Below are 25,218 nucleotides of genomic sequence, written 5' to 3'. Positions count from 1 at the left end.
TAGATTGGGAATCCAAAATCTATCGAGGGTAATGGGGATGGAGTGGGTAAACACCACTGGAGTGTTTGATCAGTCATGAACACTGAGCCAAACTCAAGCTGAATGGCCTACAGCTGTGTCTATGTCGATCGAGTCAGCCCTCCCTCCATGCTAAACTCCAGAGGAAACAAAAACAAAATTGCTGGAAAAGCTCAGCAGGTCTGGCAGCATCTGTGCAGAAAAAAGTCAGAGAGTTAATGTTTCGGGTCCGGTGACCCTTCCTCTACCCACACACCAGGCCTTGTTATCAGAGACAGTAGGAGCTGCAGATGCTGGAGTATGAGATAACAAGGTGTGGAGCTGGATGAACACAGCAGGCCAAGCAGCATCAGAGGAGCAGGGAGACTGATGTTCTCAGGCCTGGACCCTTCTTCAGAAAACACAGCATGCCATTATACACTACCTATTGATAGTCATTAACAGTCCTCATTAATAGCTACGCACCCTCCTAGCCACTTGTTTATCAACTCCTTTGTCTATATCCATCTGCTCTCTTCGAGCTCTATCCTATCGCTTACTCCCTATGCCACATCCTTCCCTATTTTCTGCATATAAACCGACATTTTCCCAGCCACCATTAGTTCTGAGGAAGAGTCACCGCCCCCGAAACATTAACTCTGATATTTTTCTTCACAGATGCTGCCAGATCTGCTGATCTTTTGCAGCAACCTCTGTTTTTATTCCAAATCATCCACAGTTCTTTTGGTTTTTATTCCCGAGAAAACAAGGCCAGTCTGTCCCAACCTATCCTTGGAAGACTACCCACTCATTCTCTTGGAAGGAATGGTTCTGAAACTGGGGTCTGTAGACACAGACTGGTGGATACAGGGACAATTACAAAAATAAAGGCAGGAGGGGCAAACTTTTTTTAAGCAACGAGGGTGGTTTGTGCGTGGAATGAACTTCCTGAAGATGTGGTGAATGTGGGTACAGTTACAACATTTAGAAGACATTTGGATAAGGACATGGGTAAGAAATGTTTGGAGGGAATACGGGCCAAGCGCAGGCAAGTGGGACCAGTTTAGTTTGGAATTATGGCCAGCATGGACTGGTTGGACCGAATGGTCTGTTTCTGTGCTCTATGACTCAATGCTGGAGGCTGCCTGAAGTAACAGATTCAGGGTTCAGTGTGCCCACACAGAGCTGATCAGGCAGACCCACTAGATGTAATTTATTTGGACATTTACAAGGCTTCTGACAAAGTCTCATGTAGGAGATTCGCGCATCATATTAACATGCACGGGACTGACGGTCGTGTTTAGAGACGGGTAGAAAATTTGTTAGCAGACAGGCAAACAAAAAGTAGGAATGAATGGGTCTTTTCTGAATGGCAGGTGGGTTACTGCAAGGATCCAGATTAGGACCCCAGCTATTCACAATATACGTCAATGAGTTAGGTTAGGGAATAAATGTAACATCTGAAAATTAGGTTCAAGAAGGAGGGAGGTACAGCTCCGGTGGTGAAAGGAATATGGCGGGAGGTGGTGATTTAAGGTACTGAGCTCAATAATGAACAATGATCAGAATGAATGGTGGTGCACACACATGGGGCTGAATGGCCTACTTGTATTTCTATGTTACCACATGGACAGGGCAGAGGAGAGATGCTATCTAAGGCGGTGCATGTGGAGGGCAGCCGTGAGCAGCAGCATGGTCAATGCTTGTTTTCTGAAAAGCATCAGGAAATCAGTGTCGCTCAGCAGCATGTTCATCTCCTGAAGCCTGGCTCTCAGGGGATGGGATGGGCAACAATGGGGCTGGAGGCATTGTCATTGTGCTCCATCACCCATCCGGGAAAAACAAGGCCGTATCAGAAGCATTGCCTGGTCAGGCTGCACTTTCCAGCTGAGAAACCCAAGGAAAGTCTGTTAGTCTAGTAGAGGGACACCGCGCACACAGCCCAAATGTGACAAGGTCCTCACAGGAAGGGAGAAATTGCTCAGTCTTCAGGTTTTGACAAAACGGGCAGGAAGAGATACTCGGAGGATGATGCGACTGTACCTCGGGGGGATTAGGAAAGAGAAGTGCATTAAGAAATTGCTGAAAATAGACTGCAAGGGTTGAGGTCAGAGTTGAGAAGGGAAGGGAGCAGAAGTAGGCCATTTCGGCCCAGCTGTCCAACACTGGCAGCAACTTCTCCAGATTTTGAAGGAATGAAGCTACTTAATCTTGTGTTATGTCGTCCCCTCTGTGTGGTTGGTACCTTGACCTTCACAGTCTCAGCGAGCACAAACAGACAGAAAAAGCAGTAAGTGGTTCTACCCTGGTCCTGTGATAGCATCTCCGGGAACCCATCCATCCACAACCTATCATTCTACCTGTGGGTCAGACAGCCAAGTAACAGGGGGCAAACTCCCAGATAGGATGGCTGGTACTGGCGTAAGACTCTAGCATCAGCAGGGGGTCAATGTCAATGCTGCTGCCCTGCACCATCCAGCTCTCCCAACATTAACAATCCCCATGCTGTAATCATGCAAGGCCCCCCTGACATGGCTTCACTGCAGCCCAGCAATCACTATGAGGCACAGCATGATTCCACAGCAAGTGCTTGCAGTATTTCATGACCCCAAAGATAAAAAGAATCAGATATAAAAGCATCTGGTGATGAACATTGGACAGACCAGTTTGAAAACAGTGCATCTGGGGACAATACCGAATAAATGGGTCAGCCTCTCAAGTCAGACAATGAATCTTCTTTTTAACAAAGTGTGGACATTAAGCCCAGGGCCTCGCGTTCGAAACGGGTGCAAACCCTCAAGCCTTCCTTCACATTCAACATGTCTGAAATTATTTCCTGCGGGAAATAATCACACCCAGATTTAAGGAGCAAAACTCCATCTGGGCGAGCTCTCCAATTACAATGTGAATGAGTAATCAAGATGAAATGCGAAACCATCACATTGCTGATGCTATCCTCTCTCTTTTCCATCAGTGCCTGCTCTTAAGTGCATTCAGCAGGAGTAGCCTCTGAGAATTTCTTCATCCCTCTTCTCATTTTTGTTTTAAATCATGAGATTTAGGACTTGCTGGCTGGGCCAGCATTTATTGTCCATCCCTAAATGCCCTTGAGAAGGTGGTGTTGAGCTGCCTTCTTGAACCACTGCAGTCCAAGTGCTACAGTTACCACCCACTGTGCACTTTGGGACAGGATTATGATCCAGGTACAGTCCGAGAACAGCGGCACATTTGCAAACATGAATGGTGAGTGGTTTGGAGGGGTGCTTGCAGGGTCTGGCAATCCTGCCTATCTACTACCCTGGTTCTCCAAAGTGATGCAGATTGCAGGAAGGTAGTGTTTGAAGAGCCTTGATGAGTTGCCGTGGTGAATTTTGTTAAAGGCCACGTACTACTGCCAATGCGTGTCAATGCCTCAGGCGACTTCCTTGCCAAGTTTGAGGAATAAAAGCAGCAGGATCAGGAGTTACTGGCATAGCTTGCACTTAAGAGGTAAATCCTCAATGCAGCAAGGTGATAGGCCTCACTGGCCCACTACGTTTTGTGGAGCTTGCCAATAATATAGCATGCTGTGAGATCTCAGCAACAGAGTGCACACTGTCTCAAACACAAGTGACAGCAACTGGTCACAAGATGACAGCTTCATGGTCAAAGAAGTAATAGAAGACTTGGTCCTTTTTATTTGGTTCTTTTTATTTGCAACATATATAAATATTGTGTAGTCTTTAACACCATCATATATAGGGATACTATGTATATTTACACACGAATGTGCACACACACACTAAAGTTGACATTCAATAGAAAAACAAGCCCATGTACAGTAACACATGACAGCAGGTATCACTTCAATTGGATAGTTCATACTTCACGCAGACACACATTTCAAAGCAGTTATTAAAATAAACAATTTACTCAATCACTTTACTGAAATAAAAACATCTATGAGTCCATTCTGTAATTTAACCGGCTCTGAATTAATGCTGTGTGCCTGGCCTACGAGAGCTTTCAATACTAGTTCAGTTTCCTTCAGTTTCACGCTGTAAATGTTAATTTCTGAATGTGTCTTTTCTGGGCTGGAACTTACAAATCAAACACGAAATGCAGGTTGTGGATAGTAAGTGAAGCCGTGACATTAAGTCTCCTGGTTGAGTCTGGCAGTCTTTTCTCCTGTACTATTCTATCTGGGTCAGTCTCTCTCAAAGTCCTGGTTTTCCTCACCCCAACTCCCAGCCACCTGCACTTGTCACCAAACTAACTTCTCCCCAGTTTGAACTCCAGCGACTGTGTTTGCAATAGTTAGGTATCCATGGCAGTCAACCCGCTCTCTGGACATTCCTGGTGACCAATAGCCGGTCTCGATTTTAAATTGCAAATTTTATTGCTACAAGGTACATTTTCGGGGGGCACTGTAGAGCGCAGACAGTGAGACAGTGTGAATTTCACCGGACAACTAATCCAGAGGCTGGAGCTAACAACATGCGTTTATAATCCCTTTACGCCATCTGGTGGAACTAAATTGTTAATTCTGGATTTTTTTTTTTCCCATTCAACTATCATCACTTGTTAGAAAAATCCACCGGCTGCACTTCTTTCCACTGATATCCTTCTTTATTTACGACTCCAAACCGACAACACAGTTTTCAACTACCCTCTGAAATGGCCCAAGCGAGTCACTGAGAGTGGAGGGAATTTGGGATGGGCCGGCGAACCCACATCCCATCAAATCATCAGGGTCATCCCAAAAAATTGAGTTTGTTGCGTTAGACCATCTTGATTTTGAGCAGGCAACTCATCAAGAAATTTGCAACTAATCTGGATGAGTTGGTTACAGCTTTGAGATTTTGTGTAAATTTGATGCCACCCATTTTGTAAGGAGGTTACACAAACGCGAGTTTCTGTTGATGGTCAGGGCCCTGGAATGAGTTTAAATCCTGCCGGCCTAAGTAACATCGAGGTAAAAGACATGTAGTGGAAGTTGTAGTACGTTGCCGCCGCAGTGAATAACAAAACACAGGGTCCTTGCAATATCCTTGTGGGAGATTACACAGCACCGATCAGTCCCGACTGCACTGAGCAGAATAACATATCAGCAAAGACTGCAGAGAGGTCATATCCCTAAAGCGAGAAAAAGCTGCTCCAACAACAGTTAGTCCCACCTCATGGAGGGAATAACTAGAATAAGTTAGGGTTGACACTCAGAGATGGGAAGTGCATCCAGCGTCAAGAGGCCACAGACTTGGCCACGGGGGGGGGGGGGGGGGGGAGCAACTGCTCTCGGGGGATGCACAAACCCAGCTGTGTATTTGCAGCGTCAAATCAGCAACGTTGTAGTTTTTCAACCGCCGCAGTCCGTGCTTCCCCTCAGAAATGAGACGTTACCAAAGCAAGTTGGTGGGCAACCCCCAATTCCTGCAGAAAGGTCTCTTCTCAATTTGACACCTTGAGTTCCCCCACCCCCCTGCAGGTCATTCTCAAAATCCTGAGCACTGATTAAATTCGGTGTTAAATTTGTGGCTGAATTATTTTAACTCATTTCAACCCGTCCGACTGGGATGCATTAAAATATTGCAAACGGGAATTCTAATGTGGTAAGGAATTGAGGTCTCTTGCGATGCAGTGGCTGTGTCCCTACCTCTGAGGGCAGGAGTCCAGATTCAACGGCCCTTGCTCCAGAGGGATGCCTGACACAAACACGCCTGAACTGACTGTTGAATATTATCTGCAACGAATGAATCATAATCAACAAAAAGCCCTAAAGAAGTAGCACGTTGAACCTTCCCAAGGTCAGAGAAACGGCATTGACTCTTCTTCATGTTGCGCAAGTGTGCATGGAATTTGTTCAAGGAACTAAACACATCGCAAGAGTTTTTTCACAAAACAGTAAACACTGCCTTCCAAACCGTGAAACTTACACCATCCCTGAAAGCTCCCTGACACCCTCAACCTTTGTCGCTTCCAGGTTTTGCTTTCAAAGAAATTACTCTCCACTCCAAAACATCAAAAGGGCTTCACCGCTCCTGCTTTGATCCTGCAGACATCTCTCACAGTGTCTGAGCTGGATTGGGAACAGGGAATGGGGAAGGTGGTTGGTGCGGGAGTGAAATCACAATATTACAACGCCCCTGTCAGTAGGTCCCACGGGCAGTAGTAACAGGGGCGCTGAGCCGTGCTGTTAGGTACACGCATACAGAAGCGAACATGGCCTGTCTCCATTCATGCCGCAAAATGTGCGGCTAAGGTTACAGCCCTCCATGACTGGGGACGACATACCTCCTTTGCAGCCCAGTCATCGCGAGAATCAGCAAAGAATTTTTAACGACTTACTTCAACTGAGTTCTGGCGACAGCTCAGCTTTGGCACGTGTTCATTTGCTCTCCCAGTGCCGGTGCTAAGACCGGCGAAGTGGCTACCAATGGCTGCCTCTAAAGGGTTAATGTACGCTTGCACATCAGCAGCTCTCATACTGGCCTGTCTAAGAAGATGCAACTTTATACTGCATTACTCATGCACACTGCACGAAACACAGCTGGAATTTGGTGACGAAGGTGATACTGCTTGTTGAAGTCAACAAGGACTTGTGTGGGGACAGATTTTACAGACTCTCATTTGTATCAGTGCTTTTGTAACAGACCAAATCTATACAGTGTAACAGCTTTGTCCTTCAGCAAGCTTCTGGGAAAAAAAGAACGTTTCAAGAACTGACTGTTTGTCTTTTTCCTTTACATCATTGTGATGTTCCATCCAACTCCTTTCACAAGGATTCCCTGAAAATTGGTTCCTCCATCGATCTGCACCTGGTTGCTGGCCCCTTCATTCACAGGGTCCTGCAATCAAACTAAATACTGCACTTTGGAAAACTGTTTCCCATACACCCTAACCAACAAACATTCCAACAATCAGAAATGTAAACAATAGAAAAATTCAGTGTACAAACAAAATCGGTCAAGCAATATAACAACTGCAACAGACATACTTGTGATAACAAGGTGTAGAGCTGGATGGACACAACAGGCCAAGCAGCATCAGAGGAGCAGGAAAGCTGATGTTTCGGGCCTAGACCCTTTTTCTGAAACATCGGCCTTCCTGCTCCTCTGATGCTGCTTTGCCTGCTGTGTTCATCCAGCTCTGCACCTTGTTATCTCAAGATTCTCCTCCAGCATTGGCGCTTCCGACTATCTCCAGACATACTTGTGTTGCAGTGCAGAAATCCTGCTGATTGTAGTCATATCAGGCTGAGCATGAGCTACAAGTGAGATATAACAGGGGACCGAGGGATGATCACACCTCGGGGAGAATTCCAAAATTTAACCAACTCACACCAGCTACCCTTCAGAGTGTTTCAGAGAGAGAACTTTCAGCCCTGATTTCAGCGTGAACACAAGAAGCCTCGAAATGTGGAAGCTGTTTGGTCTTTCCTCCCTCCCCAAATTCAAACCAGCCTCGCAGCTGAGCAGATCTGTACAAATTCCAAATTCCCTGCACATTTGTTTCCCACACCCCACCCTGGACAAGCAGCAGTAGTACGCCCTCACATCCACCAGCTAGCCATCAGTGTTAGGAAGAAGGCTGCAGATCTCAAGAATTTCCCTTTTATGGGTTCTGTACTCTCAAGGAATTTGAGAAAGCTGACTGTTCGTTGATCAGAGTTAAAGAGAAATAATAAACGGGCAGTTTACCAAACAATGAGCTGGCATCAGTCAGAAATACGCACAGAGCTGGCTCAGCCTGCCTCTTCATATCAGCACAGTCTTTTTATCCACGCCATTGTCTGTTTCCAGTCATAAACATAATAGCCAGGCATAATTTCCACCTTCGGCAGAATGGCAATGGAAGTATTTCACTGGTTGAGTCAGCAATTGTATTTTCAATGACATTCTGGGCTCCTAGTAAGTAGGATCAAAGTTGAAACTGCTCCAAACTGGCACCTCAGTCTGGGACACACTCAAGCCCCAGTTAAGGAACTGCCACCACCATGCGCAACGCTGTCTCTTTAATTAAGTGGTAAAAGTGAAGCTACAGGGACACGGGTGGCCTCATCAAAATGGTTTCAAGAGATCAAGGTCATTGCAGAATGCATTTCACCTCAACTTCCTCTCAGTTCCCTGCCTCGGAAAGTTTACCGAGCCCAGACGAAGACAAAGCTACCCTGTCCTTAACCAATCACCTCTTGTCAATCCTTCGCAAAACATGTCTCTCCTGTTGTTGGGACCTGAAGTAATTTATTCCACCTCCCAGCAGTACCACTCTCCAAGGGGGACAAGTTGTAAAGGAGACCGTCTTCCTCACTGAAGTTCTTCAAATGAGTAAAACTGAAGCAACTCCTACATTCTTCTGCCTTGCCCACTCCAAGTCAGTAACCCCTCTTCAACAGTGCCTAATCCCAAACCTGAATTAAAGCTCTTAACTTCAGCATACAGTCTTTCAGAAACAAACTGGTGATGAAGTAAAGGGTGACTACAAACAGTAGCAGGATAATAATGTCCCTTAGCTATTCATGGTCATTCTATGTTTCATCATGCAGTCAGTTGAAGGGCCTGCTCTTTGAGAGTTTTTAGCCACTTTCCTGCCCAAACTCCGTCATGGGGAACTACACTGTAAAAATCTGGCACGGTGCAGTCGATCCTCTCAGTCTTCCCAAGAAATGGACAGCTCTCTGGTACCCCCACCCCAGCTCACACTGACCTCCCACTTACTGTGCTGTTGTACTGTTCTTGTCTGCATGTTCTCTGGGCAAGGCAAGGGAAGGCTGCTGGATCCTGTCTAAAACCTATCCCAGTGACCAGCCGAACAGTGACACCGACAGAAATCCCACTTGTTGCGCACCAAATCTACCCTGCCCTTCCTGGAATATCTAGTTGAATGGACTGACAGTTTTATTAGCACTAACTGACCGGAGACAGCAGGGAATGTGGACAATGGTGTGCCTGTTAGAATTCAGCTTGTACAGGGGTCCAGGTCACCATCCAGCATTGATGTCTGGAAACTGGGCTGTGGGAGGGCCATGACTCTGTTCTCAGCCGGCAACAGACACCATCTCGGCTTGTATGTAAAAGTGGCCCCCAAGCCTGTTCTTGGAACCTCCCCAGAAGAGGAATCACTGGCACAAGTGAATGTATAACCACAGCGCAGCAGTTCCCCTTCCAACAACACGTGGGTCAGTGCTGAGGTAAGGTCATGCTGAAATTCTGCTTTTTAGACACACAGAGGATGGGTCCTTCTGTAAAAAGGTAACATTTGACATTGCTCATCGCTGAAGACACTGCGCTGTGTGGAGGTATTTGTCCTGAAGGGACCACAACTGTTTGTGAAAATTTCCAAAGAAACGGACAGCCGTTTAACCGTGGGACCACAACCTTTGGATTGTTGATGAGCAATAACATGCCATCTCAGGAACTCTGTCCCTCAGTGACATTATAGCCCGATACCTCATTACTGCTAGGTGCTCCACTGTCTTTTTTTTTTGCAAACTCCACTTGTTTCTATATGCCTTCTCTATCTAAAGCAAAACAATCAGTGCAAAGTTCAATTTTCTAAACTCCTTCAGCTACCTCAAGAAGCCCTACAAATGCAAACGTAAAAGCTGAATGTGTTTTCTCCCCCCTCAAAATTACACGGCTTGTGTTACACCAAATTGCTACATCTAACCTGCCCTAAGAGTACATTCTGGCTAAGGAGCAAGTAACCGCAGAAAGTCAGTGCTACCACGAACACAAGATTCCCCGAGTGGTGCATAATACGCTCGGGCTGGTATTCTACTGGATCAGATCCATGATTTTTGCGCAGTTTCAGATTCAGCCTCTAAACTCCTCACTTGTTTAGCATTGCAAGCAGCAATGGTAAATCTTGTTTTTTCGAAAATAGAAAGCAATTTTGTGCACGCACTTGTGTGCGCGAGAGTGGGTGTGTGTGTTTGTGGGAGTGTGTGTGTGTGTTTGGTGGTTAATCACAGGCTCAGCACATCAGTGGCAATACAGCTCTTAACATTCAACTGATGAGCTGAGACCCCATCATTAAACTCGTGCCTACTCAGTAATTATTGTATCGACCAGAGCGTGAAGAAATGCTTGGCTTTTGTGTTGCAAGGGATTTGGACCTCGAGGTCACGTAAGAAAATCACCGGTAGGATACAAGGTTGGACGTGCACTGTGTCTTTTGAGAGCAAGGTCGGAGGCTGGATTCATTCGACAGGCTGTAGGACCTGAACGGATCAGCTCTAAGCCCCAGCCGTCAGGACACCCTTCTGAATCAGATTAGCCTTCAGGCTCTTGAAAATCTGGAGCTGTTGGTCGACGCGGAGAGCCAGCAGCTGCTGCAGCAGTTTGCTCGGATTTGGGCCCCTAGGACAAAGAAGAGACAATTCAATAAAGACCCCTTCCCTGCTTCAGAGATGTTGTTCAGGGTGGGGGGGCTACACATGGGTGCAAACTTTCTTCTGTTTCTTGAAAATAGAGCTATGGGATGTTCTGTGTGCACCTCAGAAAGCTGGGGGGTCAGGGGGTGGGGGGCTTCACGTCCAATCACCACCACTTTGGTCTGTGCTGGGACTGTCAATCCCATGGCAGATCAAGCCTCTGGCCTGTCACACGAATCCCTAATCATCTAATTTGGTCATTCAGTTATCGTTTGGTGGCTGTCTTTGAACAGCACAGATTCAATGGGCCGAAGGGCCCTTTTCTGTCCTGTACACCTCTATGACTCCAAGAATGGGAGCACCAGCAAGAGTAGTTTCACAGTAACTAGCAAAGGGAAAGTACATGCAGCGCATCCCATGGTTTAACACAGGCTTGACACATACAATTTCCTCCTGTCCTCTCTGGTGGGCAAGGTTGATTGCAAGGAGTGGGGCACTGTACAGTTTACTCTCGTGTTTATCCAGGCATTCAGTGCAGTACTGCAGTCAACAATTGCTTGCATTTACACGAAGGCAGGAGAATGGCCCAAGGGGACAGGGAGGCTGACTAAAAGGAGATTTGGAGAAAGGGACTGCATCCTAAAGGAGGCGAAATAGGTGCTGACTTTGAGGGTGAAGTGAGGGATGGGTATTTTGGGGACAGAATACTCAAGATTCAGACTGAGGGCACAGCCTCAGTTGTAGGTACCAAGTTGAAAAGGCCAGAGTTGGAGGAAGAGAGATTTCCTAAATTGTGGTCAGGCTGCAGGAAGTACAGAAATAGGCGCGGTTCAGAAGTGAAGGCTTCCCTCTTGACCAGCGTGTCAATAACCACTTAGAGTGCTGCTAGGTCACAGTTCACCCTCCTAGCACAGTGCTTACAAAATGCACCTCCAGCATGTTCCCTCAGAGGGTCTGACACTCATTGCCACAGGGAGCTGAGGGGGCAGAATCCTTGAGTATGTTTAAGGCTGAGATTAGATACACAGAGAGATTCAAAAAGTGTATGTAAGTAATGTTGGATCAGCCACGCTTCTATTGAATGGCAAGGCAGGCTCAAGGGGCCGAATGGCCTACTCATGTTCCTGTTTCTTACGTTCCTATGTCAGTTTGAGTGCTGACATGTTTTATATAAATGCAGCTAACAGAGACTTAAATCATGTGTTTTGCTTTCAAATGGCTGAGTTCTTGAGGAAAGCTTACGCTACTCTGAGTGTTTATGATCAGTCTCAGGGGAAGAGTTCTTACCTGATGAAACTGGCAATGTAGACATTCACGAAAGTCGCCATGAGATACTGGCAATCAAAGCGATCCATTATCCCACCATGGCCCGGTATGGTGTCAGCAAAGTCCTACGAAATAAAATGGCCAGGAAGATCACAGCAAAGACACACCGGCCGGGTTGCTCGGGCACAGAGACACACCGGCCGGGTCGCTCGGGCACAGAGACACACCGGCCGGGTCGCTCGGGCACCTCAAAAGCCAGTGCGCAATGTCTCAGTCTCCTTCATTTTAAACAGTGAACTCATTCTAAACGTATCTCCATGTGTTCAAAAATAGCCAGAAGAGTGGTCAGTTTCTGAGCAAGCCATGCATGTCTTTCACCGGAGATCCAGGGACAAGGTCACCTTCCTGCAATGTCATCAAATCGACTGGTTCCTTCAAGCCAGTGAGCTTTGTTGGAGAATGCAGCGAGCTGCAGCAATACACCGGGCTTTTGCCACATCGTGGGCTGCAGCAATACACCGGGCTTTTGCCACATCGTGGGCTGCAGCAATACACTGGGCTTTTGCCACATCGTGGGCTGCATCAATACACTGGGCTGATGACCAAAGGCTGGTGTACTGCAATACAGTGGGCCATGACAGTCGGGCAGGCAGCTGAGGTACACTGGGTCATGGCAATACAAAGGGCTAAGGCTGTCAATTGGGCTGTTGCCTCACACAGGGCCACTGGAAGACAGTGTTAGGGAACCAGTGACAGAGTCTCTCAGGGAACCTCCTGTTTCTCCCACCAGTGCAGAAGAGAGAATTCGTTGGGCATCAGTCTCACAGGAAGATGCTGCCAGTGTCCACGTAAACACATTCAGGTTGATGCTCAGACATGAAGAAATGGGAGGTGCACAGCTCTTGGAGCCTGCTCCTCTATTCAATACCAGGAACACTAGCCTTCATCCTTGAGGCCACTTTGACCTCAATCCCCTTTGCATCCAAAAATCAAACTGAGCTTACAGGGAACTGCTATACTCCCTAAGCCTGAGCAAAGACACTTCTTCAGTCAGCTGTGAACACGAGCACCCCACCTAGAGAGTGAGACTGTCACCCTCGCAGCCCGACAAATGCCAGCATCTTTCTTGCCTGGTCCTGGAAGAATTTGATGTGTTTCGACCAGGTGGCCACTCTGTCCTTCAGAATTCCTGAGGCTTTCTCAACATGGCTCCAGGGGCACTTCAAAAAGTTGGGGGGGGGGGGGTGGTTGCGTCGACTTGAAAGGGATTCACTTGGAGGGTCTCGGGAGAAGAAGCTAAAGTCCGGGACTAAGTTAACCTGCTCCTGCATGCAGCAGGAGACAGGCTGCAGACAGAATAAGGTGAGCAGCTACAGTCAGAGAGTGCAATGGCCTGTTTGTTTGCATGCTGGGTAGTTAGATCATTTTCCCTCTTCTTGTGCTGGACTGCTCCCAGATATTGCTGCATCTCTCCCCTCTCTGCCTCAAACCCTGGCCAGGAAAGGAAGGATTAAAAATACCTTGATTTTGAATGCTCTCTTGAAGCCACTGGCAAAGAATCCTCCAAAGGGGCCAATCAGAGAAGCGAAGGTAGAGAGGGCAATGCTGTGAATCTGGAAGGGGTACAACCGGATAGTCTCCTGCAGTCATGAGATAAGAAGCACAGATAAGTCCTGGGATCAAACTTTTCTTTGCTTTTTTTATTGTAAAGTTGCAAAATTCTAGCCTTGAGAAGCCGAGCGTCTGACCCTGTTCTGCAGACACACGCATTGAAGACTCGCTCAGCCTGTTATTTTTAGCCCTTTCAGTTTCCGGGATTTCCAAAACTGTCTCCCACTGCCCGGCCCCTCAACACCAAAAACAAAAGCAGCTCTCAAAACTTCACTCGTAAAGTCACTGAAGACGTACCGAGCCTAAAATGGACTGGGCCAGACACGGGATGCCGTAATCCTGGAGCTGGAACAGTTCTGATGGCTCACAGTCCACAGTGAAACTGTTGGCGTCATTGTTGAACTCAAATGGGCAGACAAAGTATTTGTATCCCGACATCACATAGGAAAGCTGCAAAATACAAACATACTCGAGAGTGAGAACATCAGGCTAAAGACACAGGCCCAGTTTAAGACTGCTGACTCCTCTCAGCCCCAAGCCTGTACTTCCATTCTCTGTATCACTGCACTCTATGGTCTCGATAAAATGACCGCAAAAATATGACTCATATCACCGGGCAGTAACAGACCTCTCCAGCAGCCTTTATTCTAATGCATTGTCCAGCCAACTCACTAAATGCTCCTTGGGATCATGCAATGATGCTTTCCCATGCAAGCCCTTTTGACAGCTAACCAATGAGCCCCTCGCCAGCAGATGTTTTCACATATCTGTACAATTCCTGTGGGAACGTTCCCACCGAATGTGCTCCCTGTTGCCTTTTCAGGCAGCACATATTAACTCAGTACATCACTCACTCTCTCCAGCCCTCTTACTCCTCCACTACATGTTCTGTGCGATTGGCCAAAGCTTCTCTGATTTATCCCAGCAAATTCCTTCCTCAATTTGAACATCTCTCTGCGAGGAATGACCCAGCATCAGCAGTATCTCCCACTGCTGCTGCTGTAGTGAATTCACCTCTTTCTAACTCTTTCTCCACGATCTTTTTGATCACCCAGCAATCCTTCTCACATGAAGCTACTGCCTTTTGCACAGTAAGTGACTCATGCCCAGTAAAATGAAAGGTGGAAATTCAGAGAGCAGAAAGCACTTTCTTGGTCATTCCCAAAACCAACTTGTATGTGCTCTGGCTTTTAACAGGTTGTTTTTCTTGACCACAAGGTTTCAAAAACACAAGTTCTGGGTGCTTAACAAAAAAATGTTCACAAAATCACGATTGTATGGAGAAGCGACATTGGCTCCATGCTCTTTGTCCTGACCCTGCACAAGGCAATTGTTTTATTCCATTCTTACCACAAGACCAAATAAAACAGTGGAGAAGAATCCTCCGATAAATCCTTCCCAGGTCTTCTTGGGGGACAACTGCAAGAACAGAGATATGAAAGACGTTCAGATCGTTTTTGCATTGAACAGGTTGCTGTTGGTTGCATGATTTTGGAATTTGTTCCTTGAAATTTTACCAGGAATTGCTTTGCAACTAGAAGTTCAGCTTGAACTCAAGGCTGTGCGCCACATGTGGGAAAGTGGTACTTGTGTGGGGAAGCATATGACTTGATGGGCCAAAGGGCCTTGTTTCTACTGAATAACTCTTATGAAGTGACTCCCATAAAACCTGATATGATACCAATGTGTCAGAAGTTTGTGCGCAAACAAACTGCGTCAGTGACTGGTTCGAGACAAGGCTGTTTCCCCTGTCTCCCTCCTCACCCTTGTCACAACCTCTTCAGTCCTGATCTGGGCCAGGCTGGACCTGAATTCAATGGAAATGGTGTACAGAGTGGAAGCCCTCCACTCTCGCCACATCACACCATGTGGAATTCCCTTTTAAACAGGATCCAATGGGTCTTGTATACTCCAGAGCTTTCCTAGCCACTTTCAGAGGTCCGTATTGTTTGTTTGTCTTAATATGCTTCCCAGCATCAGGCCGAAACTTGATTGTGAACAATTTCTATCTTGTCCGGCACTTCCAGCAAAGTAATCCATTCCACTGGGACTTCTTATACTTTGAAACGGTTACCTCATCTCAACACAAAAAGAATTCAAATGCTTCCAGCTTCTTTTCAACAAGTCTAGTGACAGGTCTCGCAGTGGGGTTAAAATTCGGCATGGGTACCCGCATAGGCCCAAGCTATGCCTGCTTCTTTGTAGGTTACGTGGAACAATCTCTCTTTCGTACCTACACTGGCCCTAAACGCCACCTCTTCCTCTGTTACATTGATGACTGTATCGGCACAGCCTCGTGCATCCACAAGGAGCTCAAACAGTTCATTCACTTCACTAACACCTTTCACCCCAACTTTAAGTTCACCTGGACCATCTCTAATACCTCCATCTCTTTCCCGGGCCTCTCTGTCTCCATCTCTGGCACCACCTGGAAACCGATATCCATTTCACACCTACCGACTCCCACAGCTACCTAGAATACACCTCCTCCCACCCACCTTCCTGCAAAAATTCTATCCCTTATTCCTAATTCCTTCACCTCTGCTGCATCTGCTCCCAGGATGAGGCATTCCACTCCCCTATATCTCAGATGTCCTTGTTTTTCAAGGACTGCAACATTCCCCCCCGCAGTGGTTGAGAATGCCCTCGACCGTGTCTACCATATTTCCCGCGATTCATCCCTCACACCCCACCCTCACAATAATAACCAAAACAGAATCCTCCTTGTCCTCATGTACCACCCCACCAACCTCCAGATCCAATGCATCATCGTCCGACACTTCCACCATCAGCAATCCGAGCCCACCCCTTGTCTGCTCCACGTTCCCCTCCTGCCCACCTCACCCGGCACTTTTCCCTGCAACTGCAGGAAGTGCTACACTTGCCCCTACTCTTCCCCCCCTCACCCCTATCCCAGGCCCCGAGAAAACTTTCCACATCAGGCAGATGTTCACCTGCACATCTGCTAATGTGATATACTGCATCTGCTGTTCCCGTTGTGGCCTCCTCTACATCGGGGAAACCAAGCGGAGGCTTGGGGACCGCTTCGCAGAACACCTACACTCGGGTGGCACTAAACAACTGCACCTCCCAGACGCGAACCATTTCAACTCCCCTCCCATTTCGCAGATGACATGTCCATTCTGGGCCTCCTGCAGTGCCACAATGATGCTACCCAAAGGTTGCAGGGACAGCAACTCATATTCCGCCTGGGAATCCTGCAGCCCAATGGTGCCACCTCGTGCTCCCATGAGGAGCTCGAACAGTTCATCCACTTCACCAACACCTTCCACCCCAACCTTAAGTTCACCTGGACTATCTCTAACACCTCTCTCACCTTCCTGGACCTCTCTGTCTCCATCTCGGGCAACCCTGCAGCCCAATGGTATCAATGTGGACTTCACAAGCTTCAAAATCTCCCCTTCCCCTACCACAAGCCAAAACCAGCCCAGCTTGTCCCTGCCTCCCTAACCTGTCCTTCCTCCCACCTATTCCCTCCTCGCACCTCAAGCCCCACCCCCATTTCCTACCCACTAACCTCATCCCACCCCCTTGACCGGTCCGTCCTCCCTGACTGACCTGTCTCCTTCCAAACTCCCCACCTACACTCACCTTTACTGACTCCATCCCCACCTTTCTAACAGAGAGAAATAATCCACGGCATGCAAACAGAGGGCATCCACACCCCCCCCCCCGACCCTACTGCCACCCCAGTCTCTCCATCACTGTGGGACAAAGGCAGGGAGTCAAAAATCACTCAAAACACAGATCTGGAACCAGAAATGACTTAGGCCCACTCAAATACTGCTGAATCAAAGAGCGACCAGCACCAGACAGAAAACAGAACGTCATCAGTGCTAAAAACGTAAAAAAAAATAGATTGAGGGGGAGAATTTCATCCACCCTGAAATGTGGGCTTTAGATTTTTGGAATTCTTTTAATCCTGTCTGTATTCCTTTTCTGCCCACAGTCAAACTGTCCAGACAGTCTTAATTGTGTGTGTGAGAGCACAGGTCCAGTTCCATTATAAGGCATGTAACTTCCACACTGGGTTCTAAGGTGAGCATTCACTGCACATCAACTTACGGGAAAGGAAGGCTTCAAGTGCCTTCCCCTGTACTCCCAGCATCAAATACAATCAGCTGTAACGGAGGAAGCCCAGCATGAAGCTCCCTCAACTCGCACTGCGCTCCCGCTACCAACAGAAGACCAGTCTGTGTGTACCTAGCTGCCATGACCCATGGTAAACAGCAGACTGAGCTTACTGGTCAGTGCAAACTGGGACTGACTGAGGTGCCTGTTTCTCTGGTTGGAATTCATTTTAATCTCTGCAACATGAGGTAATGTGCGTTTGTCTCGTCACTGACCTTGATGAGGGGAGTTCGGCCAAAGAAGAATCCAAACATGTAGGCCATGATATCATTGCAAATCACACAGGAAATGGGCACGATAAACCTGAGAAACAAAGCAGGGGGAGCCACGGTCAAAAAGCATGTGCTGGACAGGACAGGAGGCCACTCAGAAATCTGCAATCTTTAAACCACATGGAAACCTCATCATATCAAGCGAATAGCAGCTGAGAAATGTATTCTCGATAAGACGGCGCTCTCTGAAGCTGAGTCCCAGGCTGCTAAATGCAGTTCTGTTAATGTAACTCACGATCAGCCTACAGGTACCAGGACTATTGTACTCAAGCAAGGTATTCATATACGGCTGTGCAATGGCTTCGTCTGAGCAGGGAGTTGACAGGCACTGTCTGTAGGTTCGAACTTTTAGACCCGAATTAATTCAAGTTGAGGCTGCAGAGGAAGACAGGATCAGGGCTCATTTAGAGGCATGGTATTTGTATAACAAACTGCCGATTGGGACAGGGTTAGACCAACATTCTGTCTCTCAGGCTCGAGAGATGTTCCATGTGTCTTGAGCTTGGGGTCACTGGAATGCTGATGTGGCATTGAGATCAAAAGTGCCTGAACATAACCGGATGACTCAAACCTTGAAAATTCCTTTCAGGGGATCAAGGGGGAACATTATCCCAACTTTTTGACCTTGCCTTGAAACGGGAATTTCTGTGACATCCAGTTCCCAAGGATGAGAACCCAGGAATCTCATGCCACTGTGAAAGGGCATGCCTGATCTCACTGACAGCTGGGCACAAGGGTGTGCCAGTCTGACCACCCCTTCAGTCGCTGACTTCACCATCGGCTGGAACACTCAGCTCAGCTTCAGCCACTGCTGCTCCCTCCTTGACAGACACAGCGAAGAGCTAGAAAAGGCCGCCGCCGCACACCCTCTGCCGGGATAAGGTTCAACTGGGCAGAACTGGGTGAAAACGCAAACGCTCCACGTGTGAAGCCGGCACAAGCTGACACTACCCTACGCGATAGAAAATGGATTGTGACCTACCAAATCATCCCATCAAACAGGTTGTGAATGATGAGGTGAGACTGTGTAACGATGATCAGCAACGTCACATGGGTCCATCCAAACTAGGAAGGAACAAAGGACATCCAGTTAAAATGCTGAGGAGGCTTGTATTGCAAAGGCCATAGCACCAACATGTGTAACCGAGAGAACTGAGACAATTGAGAACTGTGCACGACTAGGGTTTGTCTGGGTACTTCCCACAGTGGGCCTGATCCCTATCCATTCAGCAGCGGACAATCACACCGTAGGCAGCAAAGATAGTGGGATCAGCCACACACCCAGGCAGTACCCTCCATCCAAGGCACTGGCCTCTCCTTCCCTCCCTCCCTACCTCCCCCACTTTCGTTTTGCCACAGCACGATGAGCTGGCTGAGCTTTCACTTGCTCCCCGACATCCACACAACTGCACAGTTCTGCCTCAGCTTCAGGCACTTCTAAGACACTGCGCAAATCACATCCAACTGGCAGGTTGGGATGATGGCCCAGGAACTGGAGAATGTGGCACTTGCAAAGTCAACACAGAGTGTGTGTTTTCCGTGTGAATGTCAGGGGTTTACATACCATGTAGAACTGTAGTCTGTAATGCTTCTTCACCAGGCTCAGGACAAACATGCAGAATCCTACAAACAAAACAACAAGTCACTGTCTACAGCATACGAGCAGGCTTTTGTCAACAGGAATTCAAATGAACAAGGACAGGTGGGATTTTTGGGTGCTTGCATACCTCTGGTACTCATTGAGAATGATCACCGAGGAACAATTTGGGCTGAGTTCACCGATTTCTGCTGGCTGTGCTTCATCACGTTACAACAACGTTGAACAGAAAAAGTGAAACCCGCTTCGGTCTGACAGATCAATGTCCACCTCTATGCTGCTCACCATCCTTTTACCACCTTACTTCGCCTCACCCTATCAGCACGTCCTTCTAATCTACTCCTTCATGCATCCAGCTTGTGAGTTCACCTCAGGGACTTCCCTTGGTGGCACGTTTCACACTGCCTCTGGTCAAGGAGGATCAGCTCAATTCCCAGACGGGATTATTGTCGATTACACAGTCGTTCCCAACTCCTACTCTCAGGTCACTGGGAAGCGAGAGCAGGATCAAGCTTGGGTACAAATATCTCCCTGGATCCCCCTTCACCAGCCCTCCCCGACGAGCCTCAAACAGCTCATCCATATCACTGAGCTCCCATGGGGAAAACTAGGTCAGGAGGGAGCAGAATATGTTAGTGTCTGTTGTATTCAATTCTAAGAAGGGCAACAGCTTCAAAACAGGGGAGCAGCAGTTGCAAAGTTTAAGGACAAGTGCTCTTCATCTCTGAAGCTGGCCAGCTTCACATTGTTCTTTGGCTCTGTACCACCCTTCATCGCTAACTCCCAAAAGGCATAACTAGATCACTCTCAATCCAAATTGATTCTGCCCCTTCCATCAGGAACTGCAGGGGAGATCCTGGGCTTTATTCTCTAGTTCTTTTGGTTAAGTGAAACAGCAATACACTAATTCAAGAGCTGAAATAACCTCAGACCACCACCTGCAACCCCAAAGTGTTCCTGCATGTTATCTATAACTTCAAAGATGATCACCTTTCGGTGATCACTTTAAGAGGGTCAGAAAGATGGTATCTGGGTCAAGTGCAGTGCACACCAGGTGAAAACACATTTCTGGGAGCTAGTTCCAGTAAAAAAAAATCTTTGCTCATCACAGATTTTCCCAGCCCGAGTTACTGATTGAATAAGTGAAGTATTTGAGATGAAAGGTAAGGCCATGGTTGGAAATACTGGGGAGAGACGGTCGGTAACCATCTGAAGTATTGACTTTACATAGAGAATGTGACTGGGCTAGAATTCCAGAGTTGCAGGATCACGGGTTCACATCTTACTATGGCATATGGTGACATTTGGATTCAAGAAAAACCTGGAACCAACAAGTAGTCTAGTGATGACCACGTACCCAGTGTTGACTTGACCTATTGACCTGTGTTGACCTGTCAGTTACCTCATATCCTCAGGGAAGGATAGTTATCATCCTTACCTGTCTGCCATCTGTGTGACTCCAGGCCCATAATAATGGGAATGACTCTGAACTGCCCTTGGGAATGGCTGAGGAAGATGCTCTACTCAAGGACAATAGGGGATGGACAATGGTGATCCAACCAGTGACTCCCATATACCATGATTTATGTTAAAAATGAAGGCCTACAGGCAGACAGTACAAATGTCTCTGAAAAGATTATGTGTATTCTGACAACCAAATCCACTTTTAGCATCAAGTGGAACTTGTGTGCCATTTATCACAGGTAGCCTGACACCAGCAGCTCCTATGGTAGGGAATCCATCTGACCACGCAGACCACCTTTCAAGGATGTTCTAAGCAAAAGGACAGTACAGGTTAGCTGCAGACCACATTGGTTAGTTCGGTGAACTTCAACTTCCAGATCAATGCTGGACACCTTTCTCTGTGTCTACACTTACCTGTATTTGCAAAATGATAAAAGCATCAAGTCTGGTGGTTGACACAATTGAACTGATGATTAATCTCTCTAATCCTATGATTCTAACAACTTCCTTCCTGTCATACTGACATATCAGTATATGTGCTGACTCAGCCTCTGTCATGTATATTATTTGACTTTTCATTTATATAAGATTCAAACAGCTACCTCGCCGAATCTGATGAGCTCAGTCAGATTTTGAAAGTGCTGCCATTTCACACGTGGTTCTCTGCTGATTGACGAAATACAGGTTCTGTTATTTTCACAGATCTTATCAGGTCAATTGAGACAAGCAAGCAATAATACCTGCCAGGTAAAGAGCAAACGAAATGAAGCGATGGTATTTGCTCAAGATCCGCAGGGGCTCCTCCCTCTGAACCAGCGTGAAAAACGTGTCTGTTACAGTCTCCCCATAGAAGAAGTAGTTAGCACACAACAAGAAATACCTGCAAAGGGAAACAAGGTTAAACATTTTATTTGAAATCTCTACACGCAGGGTAAACCAAGCACTTCCAGAACAGCAAGATATTAAACTGTGAGAACCCGTGGGGTACTGTCTTCCCATAACCTGTGAATGCTTCCGGTCTGCTAAAGTTGCAATCTTAATATCATAAGATCATAGAATCCCTGCAGTGTGGAAACTGGCCCTTCAGCCCAAAAAGCTCACACGGACCCTCGCAGCATCCCACCCAGACTCACCCCCACCCCTCCCATAACACACCTCACCTACACAGCCCTGAGCACTATGGGCAATTTAGCATGGCCAATCCACCTACCCTGCAAATCTTTGGATTGTGGGAGGAAAGCCACACAGATACGGGGAGAATGTGCAAACTCTACACAGCCCAAGGATGGAATCGAACCCAGGCTCCTGACGCTGTGAACCAGCAGTGCTAACCATTGAGCCACCACTTAGGCATTGCTCACACCATCTGTCTCTGCTCCACAACATCCCACCCCAAACTTCTGTTTCTCTGCTCCTCTAGTTCTGTGTTTTGCACACAGCTCACCCCCCATGCCATTTCTGTTGACCCATTAATGGCAACTGTACCTTCAGCTGCCTCAGCCCCCAGCTCTGAATTTCACTCCCAAAACCTCCACACCTCTCTTTCTCATTTACTCTGTCCCGGTTTTAGCCCTCCTTGGTGTCTACCCCTTCAGTTACATTTTTTAATCGCCTGTGCCAATATCTTCTTACGTAGCTCAAAGTCAAAGTTTGGAAAACAACACTCCTCTGTAGCACTTTGGGACTTAGTTATTCAAATATAATCTGCTGTTGTCATTTGCTCAGAAGTGATATTTGCAGCACACTGGAGCTGGGTAAATGATGACGAATCCAACTCAGTGACGAACACAAATGTGTCCAATTAAATAATATGAAGAACAGCACCAAGTCTTGAAAACCACCTCACATATAATGTCTTGTGTGGGTACCCCGTGTCCTTGTCGACACAAGGAGAATTATTTGAAAAGTTAGCAATGCAAAGTGGATAAGGTTGGGCAGCTGACAGTTCTGACTTTGCTGAGCCTATCTTAAACCATGATCCCTGAGCTGGCCAGGTGATGAGAGGAGCACCAGATCTCAACTCAGGTTTAAACACTCAATGTTTGCACTGGAGGCAAACTATGATATTGTTCATTTTTCAGGCTGAGCTTTTAATTCGAGACAGTTGAGAAGACAGTGTTTGCGTGTGTGCGTGTGTGTGTGTGTGTGTGTGTGTGTGTGTGTGTGTGGTGGTGTGTGTGTTATGTGCAATGTGCAATGGGACCCTCAGCACTGGTAACTACATTTTTGGGGAAGGGATTGTTCAGGAGCAATGCAAGGAGAAGCCAGGAAGATTCAGTGTGTTATTCATATAGCCAGTCAAGCACGTAAAATTTAGAATAACTGAAGTTTCTTTTTGGCCAGGTCTCCAAAGGGGCTCTCTTATTGCTATCACTGATTTTTACAAAGAATACATTTAGTACAAGATAACGTCGTGGGAGGTGCTCCCACTCACATGGGCTAAGATCTGTATTTCTTGATGATCAACAGGGCTGGGAAGAACAGATTTTCACTTCCACTCCCTCAATCCTACAGATGAATTTTGCATCGCAGGTCAGTTTGTGCCAATGGAACAGTACGCCAACTTTCTCAGGACAAATGGTGACACAGTTGGAGGGGCAAGAGAGAGTGGAATCTTTAAATAAAACAAAAACAGTAAAAAGAACTTCTGACTGCTTTCAGATCGTGACACGTGCACCTCAATTCTGATTTCTCACAAGGTCCCCAGGCTTAATTCACTCAGCAATGTTTTTCGCTTGCACCTTTGTTCCTGCACTTTTGACGAAATGCTTCTCAATGGGCTCACCAGCTCAGGGTCCGGAACCATGGCAGATGGTAAGAATGATACACGTTGTAGCCGATGAGGATAATCTCATGAAAGCACTTGATCTGCACACAGAGAACCTATGAAAATAAAAGAAAAACAATACACTGTGATCAGTACTTGGCCTTCCAAGTTACATTCAAGCCCGTAAGCAGCAATCATTGCCACATTTGATAAAGTGCTGCACACTTGTAGTTGAGAGAGTAAATTCACCACTGTACAACAACAACTGGGAGGCATTTTACATGGGGTCGAAAGCTCAGAATGAGGGGAGGTCCTAGATGAACAAGGATTAATCTTCAGACGACAAATTTCCAGAATCCTTGAATCCCTGTGTGAATGTTGCCAAGTCCTACATGTGAGGTTGAGGGATAATTTGGAATTGCAGTTTATTGAGTACATAAGATCACCAAATGAAATGTGGTTTGAATGCCAAGTATTGCAGGCCATCAGCCTATGAGATAATTGTGCAGAAGGTCAAGATCAGATCAAATCCTTCCTACTGCCACTGGCTTGAAATGGTTATCCCTTTAAAAATACAAGCCCTCAAAATGGACAAAACAAACTGTCTGTAACATGGCGATCATTAGAAATATCATTTCCAGTTACATTTTGTTAGAACCTCTAAATACATTCGATCAGTCTTAACTGAACTTCAAGTACCATACTCACTGATTGCTCCAGCATATGTCACTGCTCAGAGTAAACTCATCTCTTCCATTGCTGTATCACTCAAGTTTGTATGTTAATGTGCAGATCTTGCTCCAAAGTCTCTGATACTCCTCCAAAGTCTCTGATACTCCTCCAAAGTCTCTGATAGTCCTCTGATATACTGCAAACTGATGTTTTGATGTTTATAGTTTGTCTCTGTGTCAACAGTTTGTTTTAAAAAACATATGGTTTGTACTATGTCCTAAGAGATTGTTTTATTGCTGAAAACATGTCTTTGTGAATCCTAGTACTTTGAGACACTGTCCTTTTTTCAAACAGGGAAAATGGATTCTACAAGGTTTGCACCGTGTGTGTGTGTGTGTGTGTGTGTGTGAGAGAGAGAGAGAAAGAAAGAGACAGAGTGAGTGAGACGGTGTGTTTGAGACTGTGTGTGAGTGTGAGAGAGAGAGAAAGAGAGAGGGGGGGGAGGGGGGAGAGAGCGCGGGGGGGCGGAGAGAGAGCGCGGGGGGGCGGAGAGAGAGCGCGGGGGGGCGGAGAGAGAGCGCGGGGGGGCGGAGAGAGAGCGCGGGGGGGCGGAGAGAGCGCGCGGGGGGGGCGGAGAGAGCGCGCGGGGGGGCGGAGAGAGCGCGCGGGGGGGCGGGGAGAGCGCGCGGGGGGGCGGGGAGAGCGCGCGGGGGGGCGGGGAGAGCGCGCGGGGGGGCGGGGAGAGCGCGCGGGGGGGCGGGGAGAGCGCGCGGGGGGGCGGGGAGAGCGCGCGGGGGGGCGGGGAGAGCGCGCGGGGGGGAGAGCGCGCGGGGGGGGAGAGCGCGCGGGGGGGGAGAGCGCGGGGTGGGGGAGAGCGCGGGGTGGGGGAGAGCGCGGGGTGGGGGAGAGCGCGGGGTGGGGGAGAGCGCGGGGTGGGGGAGAGCGCGGGGTGGGGGAGAGCGCGGGGTGGGGGAGAGCGCGGGGTGGGGGAGAGCGCGGGGTGGGGGGAGACAGCGCGGGGGGGGAGAGAGCGCAGGGGGGAGAGAGCGCGGGGTGGGGGAGAGCGCGC

General features: G+C 47.6%; 1 protein-coding gene across 2 annotated transcripts in view; it reads right to left on the bottom strand.

Annotated features, from left to right (window-relative positions):
- Positions 1 to 7,076: 7,076 nt before the first annotated feature.
- Positions 7,077 to 25,218, bottom strand: part of cds2 (CDP-diacylglycerol synthase (phosphatidate cytidylyltransferase) 2) — a 43,852-nt gene continuing 25,710 nt past the window's right edge. For both annotated transcript variants that reach the window (XM_048522700.2, XM_048522701.2), the window contains 10 exons: positions 23,496 to 23,593; positions 21,451 to 21,590; positions 19,214 to 19,272; positions 18,632 to 18,714; positions 17,593 to 17,680; positions 14,576 to 14,644; positions 13,523 to 13,675; positions 13,135 to 13,254; positions 11,636 to 11,739; positions 7,077 to 10,334 (listed from right to left, as the gene is read on the bottom strand). In XM_048522700.2, coding sequence (XP_048378657.1) covers positions 10,211 to 10,334; positions 11,636 to 11,739; positions 13,135 to 13,254; positions 13,523 to 13,675; positions 14,576 to 14,644; positions 17,593 to 17,680; positions 18,632 to 18,714; positions 19,214 to 19,272; positions 21,451 to 21,590; positions 23,496 to 23,593 — 1,038 coding nt within the window. In that variant the 3' untranslated portion in view covers positions 7,077 to 10,210. The remainder of the gene's footprint in view (positions 10,335 to 11,635; positions 11,740 to 13,134; positions 13,255 to 13,522; positions 13,676 to 14,575; positions 14,645 to 17,592; positions 17,681 to 18,631; positions 18,715 to 19,213; positions 19,273 to 21,450; positions 21,591 to 23,495; positions 23,594 to 25,218) is intronic.

This window comes from Stegostoma tigrinum, chromosome 40, assembly GCF_030684315.1.
Source record: "Stegostoma tigrinum isolate sSteTig4 chromosome 40, sSteTig4.hap1, whole genome shotgun sequence".
NCBI classification, from domain to species: domain Eukaryota; kingdom Metazoa; phylum Chordata; class Chondrichthyes; order Orectolobiformes; family Stegostomatidae; genus Stegostoma; species Stegostoma tigrinum.
This window is presented reverse-complemented; position numbering and strand designations above follow the sequence as displayed.